The sequence below is a fragment of the Hyperolius riggenbachi genome, chromosome 2 (genome assembly GCF_040937935.1).
Source record: "Hyperolius riggenbachi isolate aHypRig1 chromosome 2, aHypRig1.pri, whole genome shotgun sequence".
Classification (NCBI taxonomy): domain Eukaryota; kingdom Metazoa; phylum Chordata; class Amphibia; order Anura; family Hyperoliidae; genus Hyperolius; species Hyperolius riggenbachi.
The window spans coordinates 254404933-254418560 of NC_090647.1; the positions used below are offsets into that span (position 1 = coordinate 254404933).

At 48.9% G+C, this 13628-nt stretch overlaps 1 protein-coding gene across 1 annotated transcript in view; it reads left to right on the forward strand.

The window, feature by feature from the left end:
* The window catches only part of LOC137544945 (uncharacterized), a 648464-nt gene that overhangs the window by 134161 nt on the left and 500675 nt on the right, over positions 1 to 13628 (forward strand). The window contains exons 41-42 of the mRNA XM_068266042.1: positions 555 to 758; positions 10634 to 10777. Of these exons, the coding sequence (XP_068122143.1) occupies positions 555 to 758; positions 10634 to 10777 (348 nt within the window). The remainder of the gene's footprint in view (positions 1 to 554; positions 759 to 10633; positions 10778 to 13628) is intronic.

Genomic DNA, 13628 nt, shown 5'->3' on the forward strand with positions numbered 1-13628 from the left:
ACTGCCTTTTCGAAAGTTTTCATTATGACCGATGTGAGGGCGACAGGCCTGAAATTATTGAGGTCGGACGCGCCCTGCTTTTTGGGAATAGGGATGATGGTGGACCTCTTGAAGCATGCCGGTACTTTGCCACACTGTAGGGACTTGTTGAAGACAGAGGAAAGAATAGGAGCGAGCTGCTGTGCGCATGTTTTCAGGCAGGCTGGCGACACTCCGTCAGGACCTGAGGCTTTCCTGGCCTTTAGCCTGGACAGGTGGCACGCTACATCCGACTCATTTACAGCCGGGGAAGGCAAGTTTTGGCATGGTGATACTGCGGTATGGGGTGAAGTGTAGGGAGCCTGTAGCTTCGGAAGCCTTGCAGGAGCCTCATTCTCCTCGAACCTGCAGTAGAAGTCGCTGAGGTTTTCCGCCAGCTCAATGCTTGGAGGTGCGCTTTGGGGGGGAGGCTTGTAATTGGTGGCAGCTTTAAGCCCTCGCCCAACAGCTTGTGAGTCGTTTGAAGAGAGGTCCTCCTTCAGCTTATCTGCGTATCCTTTCTTTGCACTTCTCAGTTCCCTGTCAAGCAAGTTTCTAGCCCTCCTGTATTCCTCCTGGTTCCCGGACTTGTGTGCGGCTTCTTTGCTTCTGCGCAGTTGCCGAAGTTTCTTGGAGAACCATGGCTTGTCGTTTGGGTAGACTTTGTGAGTTTTTGTCGGTATACAGGAGTCCTCGCAGAACCTGATGTACGAGCTCACGTTGTCTGCCCACTCATCCAGGTTTGGTGATTCCAGGGCCTTCCAGTCTGTGCAGTCAAAGCATGCCTGAAGTTGGAGCTTGGCCTCGTTTGACCACACTTTGGTTGATCTCAGGACCGGTTTTGCAGATTCAAGACGCCTCCTGTAGGTGGGAATTAGGTGGATGAGGCAGTGGTCGGATGCGCCTAGTGCTGCCCCTGAGGTGGCTTTGTAAGCGTCCCTCAAGACCGTGTAGCAGTGGTCAAGAGTATTTGCGTTCCTCGTGGGGCAGGTGATGTGTTGGTAGAAGCGTGGGAGCTCTTGGCGGAGGTTGGCCCTGTTAAAATCTCCTAGGATGATGAACAATGAGTCTGGCAGGGTGGACTCCCATTGCGTGACAGTGTCGCTGAGATTGCGCAGGGCGGTTTTGACATCTGCATCGGGTGGGATGTACACACCGACAAGGACGTAGGATGAGAACTCTCTGGGAGAGTAAAAGGGCCTGCAGTTAATCAGTAGGAGTTCTAGCTCTGGTGAGCATTTTCTGGCCAGGACAGAGGTGTTAGAGCACCAGGTGGGGTTGATGTAGAAACAGATGCCGCCCCCCCTTCTTTTTCCCAGAGAGGGTGCTGTCGCGATCTGCTCGGATGAGGTTGTAGCCTGGGAGGTGTAGAGCACTGTCCGGGATGTTGTCGTGGAGCCACGTTTCTGTGAAACAGAAGACTGGGGTGTTGCTGCCGAGATCCCTCTTATCACCCAGGAGCCGCAGTTCCTCTAGCTTGTTGGGGAGGGAGCGGACGTTCGCCAGTAGGATTGCTGGTATAGCTGACCTCAAGCCTTTCCTCTGCAACTTCACGCGGGCACCCGCCCGGCAGCCCCTCCGTCGCTTCCATGCGTGTGGCTCTGTCGTAGGGGCCATCATTTTCCAAACATGGCTCCAAACGGGGTCAGCCAGGAGCCTGTCCTCCGGGTGCAGGGCAGTGACATGCTCCCACTTGAGTAGCTGTGACCTGGTGTAGGTGGTACGTGCGGATAGGGGTGTTATGGGAGACATGGCTGCGGCGCAGGGCTAGGCTTGCACGCCAGTGCAACAGCAGTGATCCAGCAGACACAGTGCAGAGCAGCAGCACTAGTGCGGGACAGTCCATAAATCAGTGCAGTCAGTGCATAGCAGCAGTAGCAGTGCAAAACAGTCCATAAGTCTGTGCATCACATTCAATAACATTGCAGAACAGTCCATAAATCATTACTAATCACTAATAAACATTGCAGAACAGTCCATGAATCAGTGACTTAATAAATCTTAGCAGTAACAATGCACTTACTAAATCATAGCAGTAACAGTGCATAACAGTCCATAATCCGCCCACACCAGCAGCAGCGTAGCAGAACAGACCAAGGTCAGTCGGTGCATATCGCAAGTAACAGTGCAGAACAGTCCGTTCAAGTAACAAGTGCATGGGCCAGTCCATGGGCCAGAGTCAGCAAGCGTGACCGTGGGGCAGTGCAAAGCTGCGCACTATCTGTGGTGGCAGCTGTCCCATGTCTAATGGGCACTGTTCTGGCTGTGGCAGTGGCAAAGGCAATTTAGCGATTGTGTGCACTCTTACCAGATCCAGAGTGGAGGAAGCCAGCTGGGTAGTCTGTTGGGCTTGGCTGGGGTCATCAAGCAGTATGTGTTGCAATGGGAGCTGGGTCCTCAGCTGTGGTCCCTTGCCTCTGTGGGCTGCTGTGAATTGTAGGGCCTGTCCGCAGCAGCCGTGCCGGGTTCCAGTGCGGATGTTCTGGGGAGATGTAGTAGGGGCCGGCCACGTGGCTTGTGCTGACGGCCGTCCACGTGGGGCTTGATTTAGCCAGACCTGTGCGCTGCCAAGGGCGTCCTCTGCTGTGCGGTGCCGGGACCAGCGTGTCTGACGGCCGTCCACGTGGGGCTTGATCAGCCAGACCCCTGTGCTGCCCGGCGTCCTCCGCGGGCCGAGCGTTATCTGCTGTGCGGTGCCGTGCGGTGCCGGGCTCTGCGTGTCTCAGAGCGGTGGGGCAGGGATAAGCTGCCGGCGATCCTCTGAGCGGCGGTATAGGGCCGCTGATGGCCTGCGCACGGCCTACCACGTGGTTCGCCCTGGCCGCTGCAGAGGGAGCAGGACCCGGCTGCTCCGTGGGTAGCAGAGGTGGTTCGCCTTTGTCTGCGGCGGAGGCCTGATACAGCAGCAGAGGGGTCAGGCCGGTCGTCTCCACGGCGGTGTCCGAGGACCAGGAGGTCTATGGCGGGCAGCGGGAGCAAGGCTCCGGGGAGAGGAGGTATTTCTGCGGTGTCCGTTCGGGGATCCCGGATTGTGGGTTCCTGTCAGTCCATCCTCCACCAGTCGAGGATGCAGGTAGCCGCAACCCCAGCGAAACTCTCAGGGGGATGCGGGGGACGCCTCTGGGAGTCAGTGAACGGCTGGCAGAGGAGCGCTCAGCCCCAAGTGAGAGGGCACACAGCCCGTCCGCCTGTCCCCTGCAGCCTTAGCCTAGGAAGTCACCGGGCTGTTAAAAAACACCTACTGCCTGACTACTTGTGTTGTGCTACAACTAGTTTCACAAACAGAACAGAACTACAACTAAACTAACAGAACTACAACTAAAAAGATAAAAATGAAGAAAAATACAGGAGAGCCCTGTGTGCCGAGGCAGCCTCCTAGCGCCATATGCAACCTAACCTGCCCCTTGCGGGCAATCTGATCACCCACCCACACCAATAGATCGCCCGCAGATCCGACATCAGATCACCACCCAAGCGCAGCGTTTACATCTATTCTCTCCTCTAAACACCCACTAATTACCCATCAATCACCCCCTATCACCACCTGTCACTGTTACCCATCAGATCAGACCCTAATCTGCCCCTTGCGGGCACCCAATCACCCGCCTACATGCTCAGATTGCCCTCAGACCCCCCCTTATCAATTCGCCAGGGCATTATTTACATCTGTCCTTCCCTGTAATAACCCACTGATCACCTGTCAATCACCCATCAATCACCCCCTGTCACTGCCACCCATCAATCATCCCCTGTCACTGCCACCCATCAATCAGCCCCTAACCTGCCCCTTGCGGGCAATCTGATCACCCACCCAGACCAATAGATCGCCCGCAGATCCGACATCAGATCACCACCCAAGCGCAGCGTTTACATCTATTCTCTCCTCTAAACACCCACTAATTACCCATCAATCACCCATCAATCACCCCCTATCACCACCTGTCACTGTTACCCATCAGATCAGACCCTAATCTGCCCCTTGCGGGCACCCAATCACCCGCCTACACGCTCAGATTGCCCTCAGACACCCCCTTATCAATTCGCCAGGGCATTATTTACATCTGTCCTTCCCTGTAATAACCCACTGATCACCTGTCAATCACCCATCAATCACCCCCTGTCACTGCCACCTATCAATCACCCCCTGTCACTGCCACCCATCAATCAGCCCCTAACCTGCCCCTTGCGGGCAATCTGATCACCCACCCACACCAATAGATCGCCCGCAGATCCGACATCAGATCACCACCCAAGCGCAGTGTTTACATCTATTCTCTCCTCTAAACACCCACTAATTACCCATCAATCACCCATCAATCACCCCCTATCACCACCTGTCACTGTTACCCATCAGATCAGACCCTAATCTGCCCCTTGCGGGCACCCAATCACCCGCCTACACGCTCAGATTGCCCTCAGACCCCCCCTTATCAATTCGCCAGGGCATTATTTACATCTGTCCTTCCCTGTAATAACCCACTGATCACCTGTCAATCACCCATCAATCACCCCCTGTCACTGCCACCCATCAATCAGCCCCTAACCTGCCCCTTGCGGGCAATCTGATCACCCACCCACACCAATAGATCGCCCGCAGATCCGACATCAGATCACCACCCAAGCGCAGCGTTTACATCTATTCTCTCCTCTAAACACCCACTAATTACCCATCAATCACCCATCAATCACCCCCTATCACCACCTGTCACTGTTACCCATCAGATCAGACCCTAATCTGCCCCTTGCGGGCACCCAATCACCCGCCTACACGCTCAGATTGCCCTCAGACCCCCCCTTATCAATTCGCCAGTGCAATATTTACATCTGTTCTCCCCTGTAATAACCCACTGATTACCTGTCAATCACCTATCAATCACCCATCAATCACCCATCAATCACCCCCTGTCACTGCCACCCATCAATCACCCCCTGTCACTGCCACCCATCAATCACGCCCTGTCACTGACACCCATCAATCACCCGCTGTCACTGCCACCCATCAATCAGCCCCTAACCTGCCCCTTGCGGGCAATCTGATCACCCACCCACACCAATAGATCGCCCGCAGATCCAACGTCCGATCACCTCCCAAGTGCAGTGTTTACATCTGTTCTCTACCCTAAACACCCACTAATTACCCATCAATCACCCCCTGTCACTGCTACCTATCAGATTAGACCCCTATCTGCCCCTAGGGCACTCAATCACCCGCCCACACCCTCAGAATGCTCTCAGACCCCAGCCCTGATCACCTCGCCAGTGCATTGCTTGCATCTATTCCCCCCTCTAATCACACCTTGAGACACCCATCAATCACCTCTTGTCACCCCCTAACACACCTACCCATCAGATCAGGCCCTAATTTGCCCCGTGTGGGCTCCTGATCACTCGGCCAAACCCTCAGATCCCCCTCAGACCCCCTTCCGATCACCTCCCCAGTGCATTGATTGCATCTATTTTCCCCTCTAACCACCCCCTGAGACACCCATCAATCACCTCCTGTCACCCCCCTAGCACTCCTATCCATCAGATCAGGCCCAATACAACCTGTCATCTAAAAGGCCACCCTGCTTATGACCGGTTCCACTAAATTCGCCCCCTCATAGACCACCTGTCATCAAAATTTGCAGATGCTTATACCCCTGAACAGTCATTTTGAGACATTTGGTTTCCAGACTACTCACGGTTTTGGGCCCGTAAAATGCCAGGGCGGTATAGGAACCCCACAAGTGACCCCATTTTAGAAAAAAAGACACCCCAAGGTATTCTGTTAGGTGTATGACGAGTTCATAGAAGATTTTATTTTTTGTCAAAGTTAGCGGAAATTGATTTTTATTGGTTTTTTTTCACAAAGTGTCATTTTTCACTAACTTGTGACAAAAAATAAAATCTTCTATGAACTCGCCATACACCTAACGGAATACCTTTGGGTGTCTTCTTTCTAAAATGGGGTCACTTGTGGGGTTCCTATACTGCCCTGGCATTTTAGGGGCCCTAAACCGCGAGGAGTAGTCTAGAAAACAAATGCCTCAAAATGACCTGTGAATAGGACGTTGGGCCCCTTAGCGCACCTAGGCTGCAAAAAGGTGTCACACATGTGGTACCGCCGTACTCAGGAAAAGTAGTATAATGTGTTTTGGGGTGTATTTTTACACATACCCATGCTGGGTGGGAGAAATTTCTATGTAAATGGACAATTGTGTGTAAAAAACATCAAACAATTGTCATTTACAGAGATATTTCTCCCACTTAGCATGGGTATGTGTAAAAATACACCCCAAAACACATTATACTACTTCTCCTGAGTACGGCGGTACCACATGTGTGGCACTTTTTTACACCCTAAGTACGCTAAGGGGCCCAAAGTCCAATGAGTACCTTTAGGATTTCACAGGTCATTTTGCAACATTTGGTTTCAAGACTACTCCTCACGGTTTAGGGCCCCTAAAATGCCAGGGCAGTATAGGAACCCCACAAATGACCCCATTCTAGAAAGAAGACACCCAAAGGTATTCCGTTAGGAGTATGGTGAGTTCATAGAAGATTTTATTTTTTGTCCCAAGTTAGCGGAAAATGACACTTTGTGAAAAAAAACCATTAATATCAATTTCCGCTAACTTGTGACAAAAAAATAAAAACTTCTATGAACTCACCATACTCCTAACGGAATACCTTGGGGTGTCTTCTTTCTAAAATGGGGTCATTAGTGGGGTTCCTATACTGCCCTGGCATTTTAGGGGCCCTAAACCGTGAGGAGTAGTCTTGAAACAAAAATGACCTGTGAAATCCTAAAGGTACTCATTGGACTTTGGGCCCCTTAGCGCAGTTAGGGTGCAAAAAAGTGCCACACATGTGGTATCGCCGTACTCGGGAGAAGTAGTACAATGTGTTTTGGGGTGTATTTTTACACATACCCATGCTGGGTGGGAGAAATACCGCTGTAAATGGACAATTGTGTGTAAAAAAATCAAAAGATTGTCATTTACAGAGGTATTTCTCCCACCCAGCATGGGTATGTGTAAAAATACACCCCAAAACACGTTGTACTACTTCTCCCGAGTATGGCGATACCACATGTGTGGCACTTTTTTGCACCCTAACTGCGCTAAAGGGCCCAAAGTCCAATGAGTACCTTTAGGATTTCACAGGTCATTGTGAGAATTTTCGTTTCAAGACTACTCCTCACGGTTTAGGGCCCCTAAAATGCCAGGGCAGTATAGGAACCCCACAAATGACCCCATTTTAGAAAGAAGACACCCAAAGGTATTCCGTTAGGAGTATGGCGAGTTCATAGAAGATTTTATTTTTTGTCACAAGTTAGCGGAAATTGATTTTAATTGTGTTTTTTCACAAAGTGTCATTTTCCACTAACTTGGGACAAAAAATAAAATCTTCTATGAACTCACCATACTCCTAACGGAATACCTTGGGGTGTCTTCTTTCTAAAATGGGGTCATTTGTGGGGTTCCTATACTGCCCTGGCATTTTAGGGGCCCTAAACCGTGAGGAGTAGTCTTGACACGAAATTTCTCAAAATGACCTGTGAAATCCTAAAGGTACTCATTGGACTTTGGGCCCTTTAGCGCAGTTAGGGTGCAAAAAAGTGCCACACATGTGGTATTGCCGTACTCAGGAGAAGTAGTATAATGTGTTTTGGGGTGTATTTTTACACATACCCATGCTGAGTGGGAGAAAGATCTCTGTAAATGGACAATTGTGTGTAAAAAAAATTAACAAATTGTCATTTACAGAGATATTTCTCCCACCCAGCATGGGTATGTGTAAAAATACACCCCAAAACACATTATACTACTTCTCCTGAGTACGGCAATACCACATGTGTGGCACTTTTTTGCAGCCTCACTGCGCTAAGGGGTCCAAAGTCCAATGAGCACCTTTAGGCTTTACAGGGGTGCTTACAATTTAGCACCCCCCAAAATGTCAGGACAGTAAACACACCCCACAAATTACCCCATTTTGGAAAGTAGACCCTTCAAGGTATTCAGAGAGGGGCATGGTGAGTCTGTGGCAGATTTCATTTTTTTTTTGTCGCAAGTTAGAAGAAATGGAAACTTTTTTTTTTTTTCTCACAAAGTGTCATTTTCCGCTTACTTGTGACAAAAAATAATATCTTCTATGAACTCACTATGCCTCTCAGTGAATACTTTGGGATGTCTTCTTTCCAAAATGGGGTCATTTGGGGGGTATTTATACTATCCTGGAATTCTAGCCCCTCATGAAACATGACAGGGGGTCAGAAAAGTCATAGATGCTTGAAAATGAGAAAATTCACTTTTTGCACCATAGTTTGTAAACGCTATAACTTTTACCCAAACCAATAAATATACACTGAATGGGTTTTTTTTTATCAAAAACATGTTTGTCCACATTTTTCGCACTGCATGTATACAGAAATTTTACTTTATTTGAAAAATGTCAGCACAGAAAGTTAAAAAAATCATTTTTTTGCCAAAATTCATGTCTCTTTTGATGAATATAATAAAAAGTAAAAATCGCAGGAGCAATCAAATAGCACCAAAAGAAAGCTTTATTAGTGACAAGAAAAGGAGCCAAAATTCATTTAGGTGGTAGGTTGTATGAGCGAGCAATAAACCGGGAAAGCTGCAGTGGTCTGAATGGAAAAAAAGTGGCCGGTCATTAAGGGGTAGAAAGCCCTAGGTCCTCAAGTGGTTAAAGTGAACCTCCAGACTAAAAATCTACTCAGCAGCACTGAAAAGGCTTGGTGTTTCTTTAACCACTTCGGGACCGGCCGCCTAACCCCCCCTTAAAGACCAGGGCATTTTGCGGTGGAGGGGGTTGCTGTCGTTTGGGGGGGGGGGGGGGGTCGGGCGGCCGGATCTCCTCTGTGGCTGGCTGGGCAGTGTCCCCCCCATGGTGGCAAGTGTCCCCCCTGTAGCTGGCAAAAATCACTTACCTTCCAGGCTCCAGCGATGAGCCGCAGTAACCCCCTTCTTCTCGGGCCAGCATCTCCGCTCCAATTGACGCTCAGGTCGGGTCGCGGCTTGATGATGTCATCAAGGCGGGACCCGGCGCTGACATCAGATGGAGCAGAGATGCCGGCCAGAGCAGAGGGGGTCGCCGATCGTCGCTGGAACGGCAGGGAGGTGAGTGGATCCTCTTCTTTTCCCCCCTACCGCCACCACTGTCAAAGTGATCACTACGATCCGACGGCGATCGTAGTGATCACGTGATCAGCAGCCATACGCGATGGCTGCTGATCACTGGGGGGAGATGCCAGCTGTCATATGACAGCTTAATCTCCCCCTCCGGGTGCGCACGATCGCTTCAGGAGCGGTTCTTTAGCGCGGACGTTGAATCAACGTCCGGTCAGAACGGTACCACCACCTGCCGAACGTTGATTCAACCTGCGGCGATCCCCAATAGGTTAACAGATTCACAACATCAGAACTTTGTTTTTCATACCCAAATTTAATTTTTAGCCGCTTAGAAGCTAAGCTCTGCCCCATCAAAGAAAACTGCCTGGGCATTTTTCCCTTGATGCTGTGCAAAGCATGATGGGATTTCTGATGATGTTGTTCTCGTTGCCTAGCAACTGGGAGGGTTGATTAGGACACAGTACAGTTGGAACTGTGTCTCATGCTCCCTGTCACCTCCTTTCAACTAAAAAGATGGCTGCCCTCAGGAAATCACAAACATTTGCCTGTTCTTTTAACCACTTGATGACCCAGCCTTTACCCCCCTTAAGAACCAGCGCTGTATTTGCTGATCTGTGCTGGGTGGGCTCTACAGCCCCCAGCACAGATCAAACACCAGGCAGAGCGACCAGATCGCCCCCCTTTTTTCCCCACTAGGGGGATGATGTGCTGGGGGGGGGTCTGATCGCTCCTGCCTGCGTGTGGCTGGCGGGGGGGGGCACCTCAAAGCCCCCTCCACTGCAGGACTCCCCCCTCTCCCTCTCCTCCCTCCCTTCCCCGGAGATCCGAGGCTGCACAGGAACGGATCTGTCCGGTGCAGCCTCTAACAGGCTCCTGCCTGTCATGTGACAGCGATCCCCGGCCACTGATTGGCCGGGGATCGCTGATCCAGTACAACGCTGCTACTGTCAGCAGCGTTGTACAAATGTAAACAAAGCGGATTATTTCCTCTTGTATTTACATTTAGTATGCGAGCAGCGATCGGCGGCCCGCAGGCTATTCACGGAGCCCCCCGCCGTGAATTGACAGGAAGCAGCCGCTCGCGCGAGCGGCTGCTTCCTAATTAATTAGCCTGCAGCTGCCACTTTGCCGACGCGCGGTATGAGTGCGCGGTCGGCAAGTGGTTAAAACAGGGTGGGTAAGAGATTATATTACCTTCCTATTTTAATTAACATAACTAATGTAACTTAATAACAGTATGTTTGTTTAAGCTGAATTTTCCTCTTTAGGTGTGTACGAGATGGAATTGATGTAACATAAGGGTCTATTTTTGCAAACAAAGCTGATGTAAACAAAGTGGAAGTTGTTTTTTTTTAAAATAAAAAAATAAAAAATATATTTTTATGCATATTTTCTGTATATTTCATATAATTTATAAAAGCTTAATAGCTTTGCGTAGAAATGTATTGATTTGTTTGTTATTTGCTTCCTAAATACAGATTGGTGACTCTACAGTCTTCTATGGCTATGAATATCAAGGCTCAGCTAAGCATATTCTTGGCACACCCTTCACTGACCGTGTCTTTCTAAGCATTATGGGTGCAGTGTCTGCTGGGATTGATGCTTTATGTGTAGGACCTCAGGTAGGATGCATAGAAAGTATATAATGTTTTCACTGATTACGTTTATTGAACTGCTGGTTATGGATTTTTCTATTTAGCAAACATGCCGAGCTAGAATTATATTGTGTCTAGCATTCTCCTATACTGTACTTATACAAGAAAGAAGGTAGCCGGCACCATCCAATATAAATGCTCTTTTATTCTTCTATTTCCATTACAGCCATAATTGCAACGTTTCAGAGTAACATCAACTCCTTTCTCAAGCTAGGCTGTATGTCAAATGCATCAAAATACAAAACACAATCCTTTTTATACCAAACATGATGGACTACTAGCCAATCGCACTGCGCTATAACTCTCTACCTATCACTGCAGTCCGTGCTCTAGCCGGACCTGATGGGGAACTGCACTGCTATGTATCCATTGGTCGCTGTCTGTCCGCTCCCGCCCTCTCTCACTTCAAATCTATTGGTCGGCGCCATGCATCCAAACGGCCGCATCTGTCACGCATACAGCCGTCGGCCCGCCCATAGCGGACCTGACGGAGAACTGCGCAACATGACGTGTGCGGAGGACTCGTCATCCGCGTCCTATTCGCCCACAGAGCTGGCCACCAATGGCCAAAGGGGTTAGCTCTAGGCCTCCCCCCAAGCCATCAAGATGTAAACAAAGTTTGTGACGCATGCCGCCGAACTCTAAAACATAACATCAATAACATAGGATGCAAAAGATGCCCCAAGGGAGGATTAAAAGAAGGGGAAACATGCATATCATAATATCCCACAAACTGATCTGCTATAAATGATGCCAATGTATGCGTACATAGAGGCGCGCAGTACGCCACACACCTCCATATAAACACACACACCCGCTTGTATTGACAGTAAGGATGGCTCACGGCCAGAGGATGACACCAGCCGACGGAAGTACACAACACCACCAAACAATAAGAACTCATGTAATAATGTAATCTACAGAGTTAAATAAAAGGGGTAAGATCTAATTAAGGCCATGGGGTTCCATAGTATCCAATCTTTTTATCCACACTGCCTCCCGCCATAGTAACTTCTTAACTCGATCACCCCCTCTTCTAGGGATCGGGACCTGCTCAATTATCATATATCTTAGCTGACTAACATTATGTCTAGCTGCCGAAAAATGATATGGCACGGCCTGATCGACCAAGTTCTCACATATTGCATGTTTATGTGAAAATAATCGTACCTTAATTTACTGTGTCGTCTGTCCTATATATAACAGTCCGCATGGACATTTTAAAGCATACACTACAAACATGGAGTCACACGTGTGACATCCATGTATTTTGAATTTGGTGCCCTTGTGGGGATGAATGATTTCATCACCTCTAATCACTGAACTGCAATCAACACAGTTCATGCAGGGAAAAGTACCTTTACGTGAGAACCTTGGTCCACCACCCGCGCCTCCTCCATCTGCATGTACTAATCGATGTTTTAAATTGGGTGCCCGGCAATAAGAAAAAATTGGTTAATTAACAAAATGTGATACATAAGGAAAACTATCTGAAAGAAGATGCTAATGTCTCCTAATAATTTTATTGACTTGATCACTGACTGTACTGTATGTAGAAACAAACGGTAATCTGTCCTGTTTTGGTCGGTTTCCCCTCCGCTGGCCGGTGTCACCCAACGGCCGATCACGTGCCATCCGCACCACCTCAGCTGGGTATCCCCGCTGTCTGAATTTCAACTGCATCTCATCAAGTCTCCTATTCTGCACTGCCTGGTCCTCCACAATGTTGCGTACCCTTTGAAATTGGCTAATTGGCACCGACCTCTTCGTAGCCCCCGGATGGAAACTCCCATAATGGAGTAGGGAGTTCACATCCGTGGGCTTAACAAAGAGGTCGGTCACCAAACGACTCCCCTGTCTAACCACTACGGTGTCAAGGAAACTAATTTGTTCCCTTGAACTGTGTAAAGTTAATTTGATCTCCTGGCACTGTCCCATAAGTTCTGACACAAATGTCTCAAGGGCCGAATGTGGCCCCACCCACACGCAAAAGACATCATCAATATATCTAAACCACTGAACAGCATATTTCTGAAAGAGCTTGTTGGTATATACGTACATTTCTTCATACATACCCATATAGAGGTTTGCGTAGGATGGGGCCACATTCGACCTGTGGCCGTGCCTCTAAGCTGCATATAAAATGTATCCTCAAATAAAAAATAGTTGTACGTAAGCACAATCTCCAAAAGTGCACACACAAATGAAATCTGAGCCTGAATATAGTCAGATGCCACCTCCAACATATGTCGGACAGCCTCCACTCCCCCATCATGAGGGATGGAGGTGTAGAGGCTCTCCACATCCATAGTCACCAACAGGCATTCACCCTCAATGGGCTGCATGTTGCGTAAGGCTTCAAGAAACATAGGCGTATCTCGTAGGTACGATTTTTGTGATATTACATAGTGTCTGAGGATCTTATCAATATATTTTGCAATAGGGGCAAAGATTGAGTCCACCCCGGCTACGATGGGCCTGCCGGGGGGATTCTTGAGTCTCTTATGAATTTTAGGACATATATATATCACTGGTGTAATTGGATTACTCTGTATCAGATAATTTGCCAGTTTGTCATCAATAATCTGCTGCGACAGAGCCTGGGTGATCACTTGAGAGATTTTACTCTGTATGTCCTTCAGGGGGTCTTTGGATAGAATTCGATAGGTATTATTATCCGCCAATTGTCTCAATATCTCTCCACGATATGCCTCGGTGTCCATTACTACAATGGATCCGCCCTTATCGGCAGGTTTGACCATTATGGTTGAATTCTCTGCCAACTCTCTGATAGCCATATTCTCCATGCGTGAGATGT